This window comes from Strix aluco, chromosome 4 (genome assembly GCF_031877795.1).
Source record: "Strix aluco isolate bStrAlu1 chromosome 4, bStrAlu1.hap1, whole genome shotgun sequence".
NCBI classification, from domain to species: Eukaryota; Metazoa; Chordata; class Aves; order Strigiformes; family Strigidae; genus Strix; species Strix aluco.
The window spans coordinates 84470421-84488075 of record NC_133934.1 but is presented as its reverse complement, the minus strand read 5'-3'; the positions used below and the strand labels follow the sequence as shown (position 1 = coordinate 84488075).

The 17655-nt window shown below is 44.8% G+C and overlaps 1 protein-coding gene across 3 annotated transcripts in view; it reads left to right on the top strand.

The window, feature by feature from the left end:
* The window catches only part of AFF1 (ALF transcription elongation factor 1), a 114965-nt gene that overhangs the window by 79442 nt on the left and 17868 nt on the right, over positions 1 to 17655 (top strand). For 2 of the 3 annotated variants that reach the window (XM_074823863.1, XM_074823864.1), the window contains exons 5-12: positions 392 to 478; positions 1247 to 1283; positions 1666 to 1717; positions 6764 to 6818; positions 6950 to 6987; positions 8381 to 8555; positions 11192 to 12109; positions 14807 to 14904. In XM_074823863.1, the coding sequence (XP_074679964.1) occupies positions 392 to 478; positions 1247 to 1283; positions 1666 to 1717; positions 6764 to 6818; positions 6950 to 6987; positions 8381 to 8555; positions 11192 to 12109; positions 14807 to 14904 (1460 nt within the window). The remainder of the gene's footprint in view (positions 1 to 391; positions 479 to 1246; positions 1284 to 1665; positions 1718 to 6763; positions 6819 to 6949; positions 6988 to 8380; positions 8556 to 11191; positions 12110 to 14806; positions 14905 to 17655) is intronic. The other variant, XM_074823865.1, reaches the window with a different exon arrangement.

Sequence of the window (17655 nt, the reverse complement as noted above, 5' to 3'; positions counted from 1 at the left end):
ATAAGAACTTCTGTAACAGGAAAGTCCTGTGCTTTGCAAAACCCCAGAACTACTCATATACAGGTTTTATTTACTTTTCCCTTTAACTGTGATAGCTGTAAGGCTGAGGCCTAATCCTGCAAACACAGTAAGTACTTAACTCTTTACAAGCTTCACTAAGATTGCTGTTACTGGGGCCGTGGAAGTATGCTTGCAGAGAAGGAGCAAGTCCTCACCATGGTCTGGCTGCTGTGCTCAAAGGAGGGCTTCTTGCTGCAGTACTCTCTCTTGGGTTTACAACTGGGTCGACAAGGACTTTTTTGGTAGATCCATATGAATCTCTTAAGCGTGAAACTTCACCTGTGTGTATCAGGAAAAATACTGTAAGCCACTTCTCTCAATCTCTTTCCAGGAAATGACCCGCTCATGGCCACCTCCCCTGACAGGTATTCATACGCCTAGTACAGCAGAGCCTTCCAAATTTCCTTTCCCAACAGAGGTAAAACACGCTCATTTTGCCAGGCCTTTTGATAAACTAGAAGAGAGCTTTCCGGCTCTTGCATGTGGTTTCATCTAATTTTGTCCCCCTTTCATAGATAAAGGCTGTTAGGAAAGATTATCTTTGGACAAAGTCAGATAAATTAAAGCACAGTGGATCTCGAGTTGTATTAATGGCTGTTTGCAACGCATTGTTTTACTGAGAATTGGATCAGATTGTGCTTCTGAGTAATCATTTTTGAGTGGGCTATATGGTAGCCTAATTATCTTTTCTCTTTTTTTTATTTTTTAAGCAAGCTTTGTATTTTTACAGTTGTAAGATGCTTGAGCCGAGGGGGGGTGTGTGTGTAATGTTTCAGTGACTTACATATTTGTTATAATCGTGGGCTTCAAATGTGGCTGCTTTTCAGAAACATTTTAAGCATCTCATCTCTGTTGCAGCACAAACAACACTTGTCAACAAAAATATTTGCTGTGTTAAACAAGAATTTGGCAGCTCTTACAAAATTTTTTTAAATAGTTCTTCAAAAATGCACATACCACTAATGTGCTGGCAACACCTTTTTGGTGGCAGTAGCATGCACCATTTCTGTCCATGCTAAGCTACATCAGGACAGCTTAGATTATTGGACACTTCAAAGTCATGCTTTGACAAGTTAGTCGAAGTATTTATTACAGTAACACATGGAAAACAAATCATTGCTATGCTGCTCTGAAGAGAGAGCTGATTTATTTTATTCTCAATTTGCACTTTGTCCTTCCTTTTTAGGAATCACAGCCTGTTGGATCTGTAGCACAGAATCAGAGTAAGTAGAAATCCAAAGAAAACACACACTCTTACGTGTGTATGGACAGACAGTTTTGTGTGTTGTGTGTTGTATGTTGAGGAGAACATCAAGTGTTTACATTGATTAAGGAGCACAATTTCCTGTGCTTTGTTGAGCAGTGATGGATTTAGAAAATACTTAAGAGATTGTATACAGTCGTTACCTAGAAATTAAGGCAGCAGTTCAACAGAGATCAAACAGTATTTCGTTAGGAAACCCCATTTGGAGTGATGAATAATCTCAATGGCAAATAATTACATAATGGAAGAAAGTGACTTTCTAATCTGATGTTCAGAGACCTAGGGTAAAATGCGATATAAGTAAGGGAAATAAAACCAACCGATTCATTTTTGATTTACAGAACAGTATGACGCACCTTCAAAAAGATTGCCTAGTTCTCAACCAAGAACATCGTAAGTAACCAGACTCAGTTCCCATCTCTACTGTGCAGTTACTTAAAAGAAGCAGGAATGAATTAAAATTCGGTTTACTTGATGATTCTGAAGATTAAGGTTTTATCGGTCTGATTTTTCTCAGAAAGTTTCGATGCACCACCAGAAACATTTCGTGATTATGGCAACTGTGTTAAAAACAAAATAAAACTGTAGAAAAAACCCCCCAACTATTAATGTACCAGATTGAAGGGGCTTTTTTCTCTTTTAATCTGTGGCTACTTAACATCTTGTCACACATAGTGCTATTCAAACTACTAATAATGCATTCAACTGATGTAAATTCTAAGGAATACAAACTGAATCTGATTTATTCTGCATATCGTTTTGAAGCCTGTGAGGACTAGTAAAGCTACAGCTACGAAAACTCTGAAAACTAGGGGTGAGATTTTAAAGCAGTCATATGGTATAACTTTCTGCAGTTGCCCAAGGAAAAGTTTTCTTAAAAGTGTTGTTCTTTATTTTAAAAAACAAAAGGGAACTTTTCATGTGGACTTTCTAAAAACCCCTATTTATATTCTAATAACATTATCTAGTTGCAAAGTGGGGTGAAGATGAAATTTCTATAGCTTCTTTTAATAGTGTGTGTATATATATTTCTACTTTATATATTTCCTCTTTTCCTGTCATGTTATGGTTTCTCTCAGAAGAAAGCCTCTTAGAATTTGACTCTCAGTGTAAGATGTTGATGTACAATCACTGCAAAAGTTTTACAAGGCTAGGAAGGAGTGCCAACTAATAAATGAATCGCTTCAACAGAAAATTTTAAGTTGGTGGATAAAATAACTTGATACTGTCCTTGTAGGTGACAGTGATTATCTATTAATGAGGTTAATGACAGAAATTGCTTGAAAGTAGTTTTGTGGGGACTGACATGAGTCTTTCAGGATTAACCTGGCCAGATGGCAGCATTGATATGTTCTGAGCCCCAAGTAACAAATAGAAATCTTTCCATGTCTGGAAGGCCGTGTGCAAGGCAGTTGCCGAACCATTAAATGCCTGTCTGTTCATGTGAAATACAAAGATCTCATCTTACCCCATGATACGTTGTTTCATGGAAGGCTGCAAACTACAGACTACAAAGTGTACTCCACTTTTTTTCCTTTTCCTTATCATCAACAATTTAATTTAAAAAAAAAAAAAAACAAACCCAAAACTGGGCTAGTTACAAGTAAGAGGAAGACTATCTCTCCATCTTGGTTGAGACTGTAGAATTTTGAGTTCAAGCTCTGTAAGACCTATAAAACAACCCTTTTCATGCTGTTCCAGCATCATGCAGAGGAGCTCTCGCTGGCTGGGCGTGTGGAATAGTGTCATGCTGAACAGTCAGCTACTCCCTTAATCCATTCTTTATTTTACCTCTCCTTCTTCCACGCCTGCTTGCTTCTCCTGAACGATTTCTGGAGAATTTTATTGCGCTATTAAAAATGCTAGTTTCAACTGCTCCAGCCTCCACCTTCCTCCTCAGCTCCCCTACAGCCATCATCTTTATTTCAACTCTTCTCAGCTGCTTGTCAAAATCCCTCTAGCGCTTTAGTCGGTTTTCCAGGTGGCAGAGACTCTTACTGTTGACAAGAATCTGAAAGTACTCCTTTCTTAGCCCGAAGGTCCGGAATTGTAAATTTGGCACAGTACGTAGCTCTGTCCTTAGCCAACATCCCCTCTCTGCTCGACGTCCTTGCGGGCATTTCAGAGGGCTGTGTCCAATCTACCAAGAGACATGTGTACCCATAGTCGGCGAAGGCAGCTGAAGCAGGAGGAACAGGGTGGCTTAGGTTTATGTCTAAAATGGAATCAAGCAAGATTTGCCCAAGGACTTCCTCTACATCCTTCCCTTGAACTGATGCATCGCTTCTTTTTTTTTTTCTTTTGTTTTTGCTTTTATTTTCACAACAGGGCTTGCTTTCTCTGCAGTTGAAAGTGCATGTGACTGACTGAAAATTCAGCTGCCTAGAGAAGCTTGCATTACAAAATGTAGCTGGCTGAAAACAAACAGCATTTGTGCTGGTTAATTAGAAGTTGAAATCCCAGTGCATCTGTGTGCCCGAATTAAGCATTCAGCTTTACAAAGCGTGCAAGGGTTTCCCAGATGGCTTTCATTCTTGAATACAGCACCAAAGTTAGCACCTGGCTGTGCTGGAATGGAAGTAGCCCTTCTTTTAAAAGGGAACATGCCAAGCTCATTCTTGGTGATGCATCCTTAACCCGGCTGGCAGAGGGGCCAGCCTGTTCCTTCACTGGGGTGGTTTGGCAAGCGATATTAATTTTAGTGCTCCTTCTCTTGCTAAAAGAGCTCTTTTTAAATAGCTTTACAGGGAGATTGAGGATGTGTATATAACCTGAAAATGAACAGGTCCTGTAAATGAAAACTTGGCATCTATTAACTCCTGAGCTAATTAAAGCATTAAAATTATTAAAGGAGATTTATTGTCTTTTAACTAGGCTATTTAACAATTTGTTGAAACCCTGTTTTGGGGAAACTGGCTTTGTCTCTCCTGACAGAAATATGCCTCATTTAAAGTTTTACTGCTCTTCCTTGATCCTAAATAGAACTTCAGTAGTTGCAATGTTCTTTTGTGGTGCTGCATTTTATTTACCAGCAAGCTCAGGCAAAAAAGGCAGTCCTTGTTATTACAAACAGTTAAATCAGATTTAAAAGAAGATCTAGGTAGTGTTTCCTTGCAGTATCCTCTTACCTCTAAAGCAAATACATCTGTAGGCCATAATTCTTAGAGCAAAACAAAACAAAAAACCCAAACACTTTCAGAACTTTTTAGCATCCCTGGTAGTTTGTTCATTATCACCTTTGGTGGACTGCTTCCCCTAACGGGTTGGAAAAAACCCTAATTTGTTGAGATGCCAGTAGACATTTGGCCAAACTGCCCAGAAGTGTGGTGAGTGGCTGTATTGTTGCTATTCTTCTTTTTTCCTTTCTGTGTCTCAGCGGACTGGCCGTGACCTTCAGCTCTAGCCCACCTGTAGAGTTGGGGCATGCAGGATGGCTGCACACTGCGTGCCGTTTGCCTTCTGTAGGAAATTCAGGGGCCCAGTTTTGCAAGGTGGTTTCTCATACCACTTCCCTTCAGTGTTTACTCTAAAAGAAGAGGCAAGAGGTGATTTCCACCAAGAAGGTGTGGAAGGAAATTTGGGAATGGAGGCTGGGAGATGGAGAATAGTCACAGGGGAATGGCAAAGTCAAAATGGCCAAACAAAGCAAGCACGTAGGTCTTTGTGAGCGTAATCAGACAGAGGCCTTGTGCACTGAGAGCCTCTTCTCCATCATCGAGAGGTACTCAGGGACTGTGGGGTCAGTACCTCTGCAGGAGGTGTCACCCGTGTGGGAGGGGCTGGCTCTGTACTGGTAGGCACAGGAGACCTTTAGGGTTTCTTCATGTTGTCCTGCTCTGTGGGCAAGAGCAGATTAGTCATTTCTGGCTTGTGGCATTGTTGTTCACTGGGAAACCGTGGCCAGATTCGGCAGCAAGCATGGTCCTATTTCAACGCAAGTATGTCCATGCGTGTCTACTGCTTTGGTATGAGTGTAAAATAACTTGTCTACTTAGTGGGGATAGTGTTTAAATAAGGGAATTTTTTTTTTATTCAAGGTTTTTACTCCTCAAACTGCTCAGGCTCATTAGAGGTGACCTGCAGAGCTGTAAATCTTTTTTCATTTTATTCCTGATTTGACATGACGGCTTGAAAGAGTGTGAAGGTTTGTGTAGTTTTTCTTTTCCTAACAAGCATCAGGAACACGAACTCCCCATTTTTCCCAGGTGATGTGGTTCACTGGGGATCTTTCCTATTTGTTTTCTTGCTGTAAGATGTGTTGTCATGAGGGCTTGGAGGCTTATTTTGCTTATTTGGGCATGAGAAATTTTTCTCACAGAGAGCCCTTAGTTTGAAAGGAGGTTGAAATAAGCAAGAGTTTTAACCTGATTGATTGAAATCCCTGTCTCTGTTCCTAAACTTTCTATCCCGTTTTTGGAATGACACGTGTGTAATTCTCTGGGTTGAGGAGTCTGTCTCCAGCCAGTTTCAAGATCTGAATCACAATACTTTTGAACAGCAAGAGTTTTGCTTGTCTGTTTTCCAGCTCCTTTTGGGATACCGGCTTGATTGCCAAAGAGGGTGATGACAATTTGGGAGAACTTTGGGTCCCTCCCCACAAATCCTTCCCTTCCAGCCTTTTGAGGACCTCGGTAATGCATTGAAATTGCAAGCAGTAGTTACCACTTGCAGGCAGAGGAGTAAAATATGCTTTGGGAAGCTTGTGCAGGCAGCCTGCTCTCTTCTCTAGCAGTAGTAAAAGAGGGTTTGTGCCTCCCCGCTTATAAACTGCTTTGAGAACTGCTCAGTGTTACGGTTACCGCTGAGATGTGCAGGAGCATGAAGTTCATTGTGTAGAGAAGAGATAGGAGACAGGCTTGACCTTGGCATTTACTTATGTATGTGTGACAGGAGACTTCGGCAACAAAAAGAGAACCCCTGTGACAAAAGAAATATTCGCCGCCCCTGAGAGCAGAGAGCATGAGCATGCCCAGCTTCTGGTGCGGAGACAATGCTGTCTGCCCCTTGGGGAGCCTGTGGGGGCAAACAGCATCCTAGCCTCTTGCTCTACAAGGGTCACACTTCTTCCAGCCCACCCTGCTGTGTTAGTGTGCTAGGTAACCTTTGTTGGCTGTGTTGTGAGTGTGCTAGGTAATCTGTGCTGAGGAGCAGTCCCCTCACAGGACTTTGTTGTCTGTAGATGGCAGCCAGCAATACTGACCTCCATTGCAAACCGTCCTGAGATCAGTTGGAAAGCGCAGTGAAATGTCCAGGTTGGGTGTTCTCATTTTATCACTCATTTAGGGAAGGACAGGGTTGAGGAGACTGAGCATGCCGAATGTTCAAAAAGGATGTGGGAGGTTGATTCGTTTTGGCAAGCGCAAACCAAGTCTTTTTCAGTGTCTGCTGCTTGAAACTGTGTCTGCCTTGGCTGATATTTATCTTCTGGTTGTCTTTCAGAATGCTCCAGGACGACCTGCAGCTCAGTGATAGCGAAGAGAGTGGTGACGACCAAGTCAGTTTTAGATGTTCTATACACTAGGCACACAGACATCCCTTTAAATCATCACGACTTGTGGCGTTGTTCTGAGTTCCTTAAGCTAACCTTTCCTCCCCCTCTCCTCTTTGTTTTTGTGAACAAAACAGGTTGCTGAAAAGCCACCTTCTTCACTTGCTCCTCCAAGGTACAGGTTTGTTCCCAAACTACTAGCTAGACCAAATAAGGAAGAAAACCAAAACTACTTTTTGTATAGGGGGTAGATGGGTAAGGGTTCTTGGTTTTTCTTGTTAGATACCTGAAGCTGCTGTTGAAAACTGGCTTTAGTTGTGTGGGGTTTTACTGAAAGCTTCAGTCAGAAATGAATAATCCAGGCATGCTGGGTTTGGCCTAGGAACCAGAATGGTATTTCCCCAACTGTTCCCTTCTTTTCTGCTCTTCCCCTCCGCGAGTGTATGTGTAGATCACACTGGAGCTGATAGGATTTTCAGTTGTTGTAGTGACGGGTGAGTGTGAGTCCAGTTTTAGTTCAGAAGAAAGTGCAAAACAGCCAAGTGGGTGAAGAACAGCAAAAGGTTAGGTAGACTCCCTGAGGCTATTTCAGCTCCTTCTGATAAGGCAGCTGATTGTAAGCAGTTCCTGTCATGTATTGCTAGTCAGAAGCAGTATTCAAGGTAGACTGAACAGCCACATGCCAGCATTAGAGGAAGAAAGGTGAAGAAGCCTGTAATATTTCCTATAGGAGAGCACTGACCTACATTTTTGCTTTGATACCTATATTCTTCAAGCACAGGGTCTACAAAGTCAGGCTTGCAGAAGGGCACGCCAGTTCTTGGCATAGAACTGCATCCCTGCAAGCTTTTGAAACAGAGTGTTCTTGTGATATCAGTCTGGATCAGCAAGGAGCCTGCCTCCAAATCATGCAAATGTATTGATACTGACGTCAGAAACAGTTTTCGAAGTAAAAAAAATGAACATTTTGATTTCATAAGCCCATTTCAAAGTGAAAAGAAGTTGTGCATAAAAGTCATGGCTCTCCCTCAGTTGCATGGGAGTCATTGTCAGTGCTGGAGGAAAACACTTTTGAGTTGGGGAGGGTGTGGCAAAAAGTGCTGCTGCTTGACATGGCCATTAACGAAACAGTTACAGCACCTTGACCAAGTAACACAGACAAAGAAGCGAAAAGGGGGAGAACACAAAGAGACAAACCATCCTGGAATATATGTTTCTGTCTTGTTAGCCTTTATTGGAAATTTTACTTTTGAGAGTTGGGGCTTTCAGAAAAGGACTTGACAGTTTCAGTTATTTTTTTAAACTTTGGTTGGCTAAATGCAGCTTCATATTGCAGCAGTGATGCCCTGCTGAGGTATTTGGCTGGCTGGATTGGAGTTGAAGGTTTTATTATTTCCAGAGGTTTTTCTTATTCCGGTGTTTTATCTTTTGAGTATGGCAATGTATTCCTTTGCCCTTCTCCCCTCTCCTCTCAGTGCCAAAACATGGGGTTTCAGTTTTATTTTTGAATCCTGCCATGTCAATAGAATAAGTAAGTAACCTTCACCCATGCTGCTTTCTAATTTTAGCTCATGGTGGCCTTGCAGTGCCCTACAGTCCCAGCCCAAGAGTGTGGCATCAGCACATTCCAGCAGCCCAGAGTCAGGGAGCACCAGTGACTCAGACAGCTCTTCAGACTCGGAGACGGAGAGCAACTCCAGTGACAGTGAAGCAAAAGACCCTCCGAGAGCGTCAGCACCTGAGGTGAATGCAAATCAAATGCAGAAGCTGCTTAATACAGCCTCTTGCCTCAGCCTCTCTGCTGTCTGAATGTGATCAGGACAGGAGACCTGAAATACTGTCATTGTTCAGGGGTCCCCTTGACATCTTTGCTGCATCATCAGACTTTTGGTACCCTTTGCTTCCTTTCTAGAGTTTGTCACTTAAATAACCCTTAGCAACAGCATAGTTAGACTTTTACATGACTAACCTGGAAGTGTTGCCCCTTCTCCTTGGGCATCATTGTCTAGCACTCCTGGTGAGACACAAGCGAGGCGCAGATGAGATGCACGGCTTGTCTGGGGTGTTTGGGACCCACCTCCACCCATGCAGCTTTTCTGGGAGCCGAGGCTATGGGCTACTTCAGGGTGAGATCAGTTTCCTGATAGATGAAGAGGAACTGCTGCCTCCCTGCAGCTCCTGTGTGTAAGTGGCAGATTCAGCTTTTCCCAGATTGCAGCTGAAGTGATCAGACCTGCAGGAAGGGCTGGAATGTGCTTAGACTTGCTTCTGCTGAATTTGGCTTGAATAGTGCTGCACTGGCATTTCTGAGGCTTTTATTGGGAAAAAAAACCAGACAAACAGAACTCGGTGCCTTAAACTTGCATAATTGAGACCATACAGAATCTGCTACAGAAGTGCTCATGGCCCGTGGTTTCAAACAGTTCCTCCAGCTTGCAAAACATTCTCAGGCCAGTGGGAAGCTCATGGTTATATCCTGTGGACCACAGCTGACGTAAACCAGTCTGCTGACAGTTTTGACGTACTCTCTCACAAAGCCCAGAAGCCTTGTACTTTATTTCTGCCTGCCTCCCCTAGACCCAGCTTTCCTTTTACCTTAGAAGCACATCAATGGGGAGAATTTCATGTGCAGAAAACAAGCTTTGAGAAGGCATATCTTTTCATCTCACATCTAATACACTTCACCCTCTATCAGTTCAGTTACAGACTTTGCCCTCTGCAATGTGGGTGTCTTTGGAAGGAAACAGATGTTACGCTTCTCCTCTTTTACCAAATCCTGCCTAGTTTGTCCTGAAAATACTAGACTGTAAGTTTGTTCTCACTCTAGTGAAGTCCTGGCTATTTGCCGTTGACGATTTTATTCTTTTTCATTCAACAAACTGTTCATCCATGGTGCTCAAGGAGTAGGTTAGTGCACATGGCCTATTTGTTTATAGTCACTTTGTAACATGCAGAGGCACAGACTTTAAGACCTATAGGCAATAGTTCCTTTTTTTTAAAAACAAAAAAAGTCTCTTACTATCCTTTGTGTTCGGAAAACCTGTTGTAGATCACAAACAAGATAACTGATGGTAGAAGGAGTAGAAAAGGATCAGAGTATATCAGAGGATCTGATAGCTACCTACATTATAAACCAAAGTTTACTAAGTCTTTTGGCCATGTTTTTATAGTGTTTGACAAAAAAAAAAAAAAATGCCCTTCAGTGCTTCAATAGCTACTAAGTTAAAATTCTAATGAAAATAACGCAGATCTATGTTATCTGAAAAGTATAATGGAATTTGTGGTTTAGTTTTACTTACAAACCCATGGTAAAACCAAACTCTGTTTCTTAAACCGAGTTTCTAGATTGACTCACTCAAACACAGTTGAAGACATGTCTTGTTTATCCACGTATTCTACAGTGAGTTGAGTCTTGATAGAGAAGAAATTATGGCAGAAGGGATTCGTTAGTCTTGGAAAAACTTTCACATACTAGGCTTTCTCTTTTGGGGGAAGAGTTATGGTGGTTCTCAGAAGTGAGAGTTGTGACTGGGGAGAATCAGTGAGGGTGGGAGTGTAGCTGTGCTCGGATGGTGCCCAAGTAGTGAGCTACACATTGGAGTGATGCTGACATATATGTGATCTTTTCAGAATGGACCCCAGAGAGTCATGCCCCTGATTTGCAGCTTCTGTTGTCTCGTTTAGGATTAATTGGGTTTGCTTCTCTTGTAACTTGCCAGACTACTGTTAGATTAGGCAGGGCTTGTAGCAACCACATTATGTTACCTGACTGTGACTCCAGAGGCCTTCAGACCTCAGCCGTTGCTCATGCCTTGCTTGAGACAGAGGGGAGTGAGTGTTGAGTTCTGTAGGCAGAGGACTCGGAAGAGGCTGGACTTGATGTGCCAGCCATACAATATCTTTTGGTTAAAACACAGGAGCCTGACAGCCTACCTGTCACACTTCAATGAGATGTGATAGCTGGCATCCTCGTTCATTTTGAAAGCAGCACTGTGTGCAAATAACGCTTCAAAAGCACTGCAAAGAAGCACCTAATCCGTTTTTACAATTTCTGCTTTTTTTATATGTTTGATTGTGGAATGATGTTCGTTAGTGGCAAACCAAGATGAAGCTTTCACATAGACTGGTCTCTTACTGAGTGACAGGTAGGGCTCGCAGGGATCCAGGAGTGCTGTGCAACACATTTGATTGATCCTGTGTTTCTGAAGTAAGCGTTGATGTACACACACTAGAGTATCCCCACTGTCTCATGGTCTTTCACTTTCAAGCTCTTTTAACAATAAGGGGAAATTTCACTGGGTTCTGGTAAGCTGTGCTAGGATGGAAATAGCCCATAAAGGCTTCAGTCTTGCATCCTTCCTTTCTCTTTTTGTCTGCAGCCCGACCCACCAACTTCTAATAAATGGCAGCTTGACAACTGGCTAACCAAGGTGAACCCACCAGTAGTGCCAACAGAGGGTCTCAGTGAAATTGCCCCTGGGGATGGATGTGAGGAGAGCAAGGAGCAGGGGCAGGGCGTCAGCAGCAACTCCTCCCACCGGTGCACTGAGCCAAAGGAGCCTCAGCACAAGAGCTCTGGCCGAGCAGCCATGGCTCCTCAGGACACTTGTCTTCCGACCAAAGACAACTGCCAGAAGTCTCCTGTGCGTGCTGAGGAGCCCTCACCCAGGCAGACTGTGGGTATCAAAAGGCCCAGCAAGGCCCCGGTGCATGAGGGGCCCAAGGGAGGCCTGAAGGTGGAGAGTGACCCTGGACCCTTTGAGGGCAGAGACCAGTCTTCCAGAGACAAGCCAAAAGTCAAAACGAAAGGGAAGCCAAAATCCAGTGACAGAAAAGACTCAAAGCCGGCACTGCAAGAGCCCACTGAGAACAGAAAGCACAAGAGCTCCCACCAGGCCAACACCAAACCCTTCTTGGACCCCAAGCTCATGAGAGATGTTTTGCCTGGCAGTGCCCAAGAGCATCTTGCTCTCAGTCCCCTTCCTCAAGGCCAGGGCACAACCCCCACCAGGACTAGTGGCCACAGGCCTGCCGTGGTGGCCAGAGAGAACTTCCACCAGGACAAACTTCCCTTGTCTGTCAGGGGGAAGAAGTTGCTCTCGCCAATGAGGGACTCCCCCACCCCTCAGTCCCTCATGGTGAAAATAGATCTTCCTCTTCTGTCAAGAGTCCCCCAGCCCCCTGGGAAAGGCAGCCACCATAAGAGAGCAGAGACCAAGGAACTCCCTGGTGCAAGGAAGCAGGACCTGGAAAGGAAAACCACAGACACTCCTGACAAGTCCCTTCAAAAGAGGAAGGTGAGAGGTGGAGTTGGAGGTGGGTTTGTACAAGGACTAAGGTGGTGGTTGAAAAACACACGTGTAGAGTTCGTTTCCGCTTCATAGCTTGGGAGTGGATCCATTATGCTCCTTCTCTCAAGATGTTACCCAACTTCTAAAGGGAATGTGCATCAAAACTGTCCACAGGTGTTTCCTGTTGGTCACAAATCCCCTGCTGAGCAAGTGAAAAGCACTGTAAGCTAACAAATGCTTTGGTGTTTTAACACATTTTTGGATGTTTTTTGTTGGAATACTAGCTTTCTGAGATACCAAAGCCCCAGCCCGCCTATGCTGGAGGAGCTTCTGGCAGCAGGCTGTGTCAGCGTGTGGCTGACCAGCCCCCTGGTAGCATTTGTGGGTTTCTCTGGCTTTCAACCCAAGCAGAGCTTTGGAGGGCTGCGGTGCCCCTTCCCCCTGCAACCCCTTTCAAAGCAGCACGGTATCTGCAGCACCTCCCAGACCCTGCAGCCATCCGTGCTACTCATTTAATGTCTGTTGTGGGAGAGCACCTTGCCTGCAGTTTGTGGGGTTGTCCAGAGGGAGAACCCACCCAGGCCACCCCCGTCTGTGCTTTTCGGTTTTGTCCACGTGGGCACCTTCTGCTGCCTTTCACCGTGCAACCTCAGCCTGAGCAGTGTAGTCTTTTCCTGGGTGAAGTCATTTCTTTCCACGAAGCAGTCGTGATTGCTTGCTTACATGAATTCTCAGGGTGACCCAGCGCTGAGGGATCTGGTGAAGTTGAGAACAGTCAGTGTGAGGTTCATGGTTGGACTGGAGGAGCTTCAAGGGCTTTTCCAACCTGGATGATTCTGTGAATTCTGCAGGTGTCACCTGTGTTACTCCTAGGGGTGAGAGCAGCAGCCCCCTGCCTTTTGCTTGTCCATCAATGCAGACTGTGAACTGAGCCAGGGTCATTGATAGTAACACCCATCACTGAACCCTGCTTTGGATCTCAGCGCTTGGATAACTACGCAGCAAATGTCTCAGGTTGTCCCTGGAGCTACTGTGGTGCCAGCTGCAATGTTAATGTGTCCAGCGAGGGGCTTCCCAGAGACCCCTCTGCAGAGTCCTTCAGCTGTAAGAGTTGCTTTCCCCTGAATGACAAGACAGTCCTTTAGCTGAGGTGACCGCTGCTCACTAGTGGTTTTTGGGAAGCTCCCTCCCAAAGGGGACTGTGAATGTCCCTCCAGCCAGTGGTTCAGGTGCACAAAGAGTTGGCTGCAGGCCTATGGTGAGTGGGTGTTCCCTGGGGGTATGCCAGGGCCTGCACACCTTTTTGGTTCTCCTCACAGAGCAGGTGGCTTAGCAGGTGTGGGTGAATACCCTTGGTTCCCGCATGGGTTTCACTTAGTCTTGTAATTTTCTGAGCTTCTCATAGTTGTAGGGAGAATTGAGAAGAGCAGGGAAATGGTGAAGAATCTTGAGAGACCCTGGCAGCCCCCCTCTTGCAGAGAATGGTAGAGAAGGCAGTAAATCTGTCACTTCTCCTGTTGTCTCAGAGACCCCAGAGAGGAGCTGTTTGATGTTAGACATGTCTCCTCTTGCAGTCTGAGTGTCTAATTGCAGGAAAACTCACCTCAGAGCCTTGCTGCCTCTCTTATGTCATGGTGCATCAGTGTCCTTGGAGGCTCAGGCTTCATGGTGGCCAGCGAGGCCAGGTCCAGCTGTCAGACATCTCTTGCGGCAGTGTGGAGCTCAACCTGGCAAACAGTTCCAGGCCATGATCGAGGTGCTGGAGCCTTGCCCTGAGCACAACGGTTGGACTAGATGATCTTCAAGGTCCTTTCCAACCTCGATGATTCTGTGACGCTGCCAGAGGGAGACTCTGTGCCCAGCACAACCCACTGAGCTCCATCATGGTGACATAAACCTGGCTGTGCTCTCGGGAGGGAGACAGCAAGGCCTAGAATGCTTCTGCCCACCACCAGGCACACGGCAGGTGACGCTGACTGATCAGTGCAGTTTCTTTTACATTTGCCTGGTGTGCAGGAAATTATTCTGAGGTTTTTCATGCAGGTGGGCTGATGATTTGCACACTTTGTATTTTAAGATCTGTGGAGTGCAATTAAAATGTATTATGTATCACCTCTGTGCCTTAATGGTTCTTGTTCTTCAGGAGGACACTGGCAATGATTTTAACTGACTGTTTAAAATTTCATCTATATCAGATTCTTGTTAATAAAACCAAAACCCCCTGCATGTCTGGGGCAATCTGAGAGATCTAACTCCCCTGTGAACGCAGTTTTTTCCTTCCCTTTGATAAGGTGTGTCACAAAACACAATTGCTTGCAGTTCATGACTTTCCCAGGAGGAATCTGAATACATGTCTATGTGATTCAGACTGAGGGAGGAGAGAAAAGTTTATCCAGAACAGATGAAATGCTTATTTTCAGCAATGGAAGTGCCTTAATTTTGATTACTATTAGCCACAAGAGGTTTAGCAGTTGCATCCCCTTCACTACAAAATAATTAATCCATCTAAGCAAAAGTAGATAAAATGTCATTTGAGGATACTTGTCAGTGAGCCTGAAATCTAGATCCGCTGTGCTCTGGGTTCCCCCTTTGTTGATTCCAATATCATGTCTTTTCTTTCTTTAACCAGAATTGATCAAGCTTAGCTGTGTTGGTCTCTACTTTACATGAACTTTTATTTTCTTTTTTTTTTCTTCCTGTTAGAGGAAAGCGGAGAAGGAGATTGATAGGAAGAAAATTAAATCAGAAAAAGAAACAAAGTCATTGCAGTCTTCAGCTAACAAAGACTCCAATAAACCAAAGTGAGTATACAGTGGTGGGATGGCAGAAAGGTGCATAAAACTGAGTCTGTCTTTAAGAGGTTGAGGCAAAGAACTGTATCGCCTGTCCTCATACTCGTGAGTTTGCTTCTAACTTAATGTGCCTTCTGAAACTTCATCTGCTGCAGATTTCTCTTTACATCCTGGAACCAACCACGTGGCTGTGGGAATGTAATTGATTTGCCTTTGTATTTGTTGCAGATGTGAAGTGATACTTGGGTGTCACCTGTTTTCCTTTCTGTCCTTAATGTTGAGGATTATGGTTCTTATTCAAGCATAAACTGATGTTTCTGTGGCTGGTCATCCCCCCATACTTGCTTTACACTGCTGCAAAAGCCTTGAATGTTGTGGCATTTGTCCTGATTTCCAACAGCTGAGATGGGGATGAAGACTTCACTGTTTGAAACACCAACTTGTCCATCCTGCAGCTTACCTTGCTGCATGCTCTGCTCCGTGTATTACACGTAGCTCAAAAAATCTGTTCATGCTGCAAGAAATTTAATTGCCAGTTGTGCCCGTGCTGCTTTTCCTTCTAAGCCGATAGGCAAGGATTTGCACTGCTCTTTCGGACCAGGTATAGGGAACAAATTTGTGCAAAACAATGATATGTTGTTTGCGTTGCAAACAGTGTGGTAGACTGCCTGCCTGCGGGGATGCAGGAGTCATTTCCCCTTTTCCAGACTGCAGTGGTGGTGATCTGGCAGCAGATGATTGCCCGCAGTGATCTGGGAGGTGGCAGCAGCTCTGTGGGGAGTAGCAAGGGCTTGTTCTGCATGGTAGTTCAGGGGCATCAGGGGATGGCAAGAGAAATTGCCCTCTGGCTGAAGATGTCCCTGCTCATTGCAGGACCTTTTAAAGGTCCCTTCCAACCCCAACTGTTCTATGATGCTTGGTGAGTAAGACAAGTTCAAGTATCAATTATTTCTGCTCTCATGAGAAATAGAACTAGTCTTGCAATGCTTTTCATAAAGGAGTTGGACTCGATGATCATTAAAGGTCCCTTCCAACCTAAACCATTCTAGGAGTCAATGAGTTTCTTTAAGGCCCATGTCTTCCACATTCTGGATTCTGCTGTCATCTTTATTTGGGGGAAGTTTGTACTCTCTCTGTGTGGGAAGCAGCAGAAAGCTTTATCCGGTTCATGACACTTCACATGCGTTTAAAGCTCTTAGTCTTTGTAAAGTGAGAAGATGATGTGAAGACTCTCTGCACATGGAGAAACTGCAGACAAATTGAGTTGCTTGCTCAGACTCCCGCTGCAAAGAGGTTAAAGAGCTGAAAGTGTGGCCCAGAAGTCGTGACTCTTGTTCCCGTGACTGAGCAACCACGTCCACAGCAGAGAGAGTTCTGGCAGCCTCTTGGGAAAGGCCATTGTCCTAAGTGTAACTGTATGTCCATCAATTTTGACTGGGTGATCACTGCCAGTTTCTTAACTGGACAGGTGGTGATGAAAGCAACAAGTCAGGTGTTAATGCTAATACTCTCTGCTCCCCCAGCTGCTTTTGCTGTCACTGGTTAGGGGCTTTGAATAGCACTTGCTGACTGGCTGCTGGTGCCCACGGGGTCGGTGCTGGGTGGGACCCGTCTTCTCCCAGCTGAGAACACAGAGAGGGATGTGATGGATATGGCAGAGCTCTGTTTTCTCACCTTGCTGCCGTGCGAGACTGCTGAACTGGGGGGCTCCCAAAGCATGCGGATATGCAGCTCCCCCTTTCTCTAACCAAACCAAGATGCCTCAGGGCCAATAGGCTTTTCCCTGTGACTGGCCCAAATTTGTAGAGGGGTGAAAGGTGCAAAGACCAGTCTAGAAAAGAGATTTGTGTGTATGGGTGGGTAGGGAGCATTTCCCTTCTCCACTAAAATCATCATCTTGTCTTTGTCTCTTTTGTGTGTGACCTAGTGGACACACAGCCAGCATGCCTTTTGAACTGTGACTGTCTGGAATTTCAGGTGCCCTATATGGCCAGGAATTTCTCATTTATTCCAGCACAGCATTTGCAGTCCTTCTGATAGATCTGCTGGAACTTACCGCATCATCTGCAGACCAGTGTACTGCTAGCATTTTGGCTAGGTCTTTGCTGGAGTGAATGCTTCCAAGAGCATGTCTCCAAATGGACAGTGTTCTCAAGAGGGGAGGCTCATGCCTGAGTCATGGGCTACTGCATTCAATTCCTGCTTGCCTGTGGCTTGGATTGGAGGTACTGACTTGGACTGATATGTAACATTGAGGTTTGTGCCCTGGCAATATGAGTAAACTGCTCCTCTGCAGAGAAAACATTGACGTACTCTTAAAGCACTGAGACGGTGGGGCTAACATTTTGTTGGGTGGAGGGCTATTTCAGCTGTGGCAATACGGAAGGGCTTTAATTCTGCAGTTCATTCCTCCCTTTTTCTCATGAAAATGAGCACCCCTTTCAGCCAAGTTCTGGCTTTCAGAGTGGGAAGGATAAGATGCATTTCTGGAGAGAGGGGGCTCTGGCTCAGGTCAGGGGGAGCTCTGGAGCATCAGCTGTACCAGGGTAGTGAAGCTGGGGAGCATGTGTGCAGTGAGTAGGGACTGTACCAGGGGAAAAGCAGGTTGTGGAGGAGGGGAGAGGACTGTCCCGTGCACAGCAGAACTAAGCAAGATGTGCAATGTCTCACTTCAGTCTTCTCACGGGGTGTAACTTAACTTCCTCCTCTTCTGATGTTGCAGACCGTGAGTTGGGATTCACTGCTCAGTGTTTTCTTGGA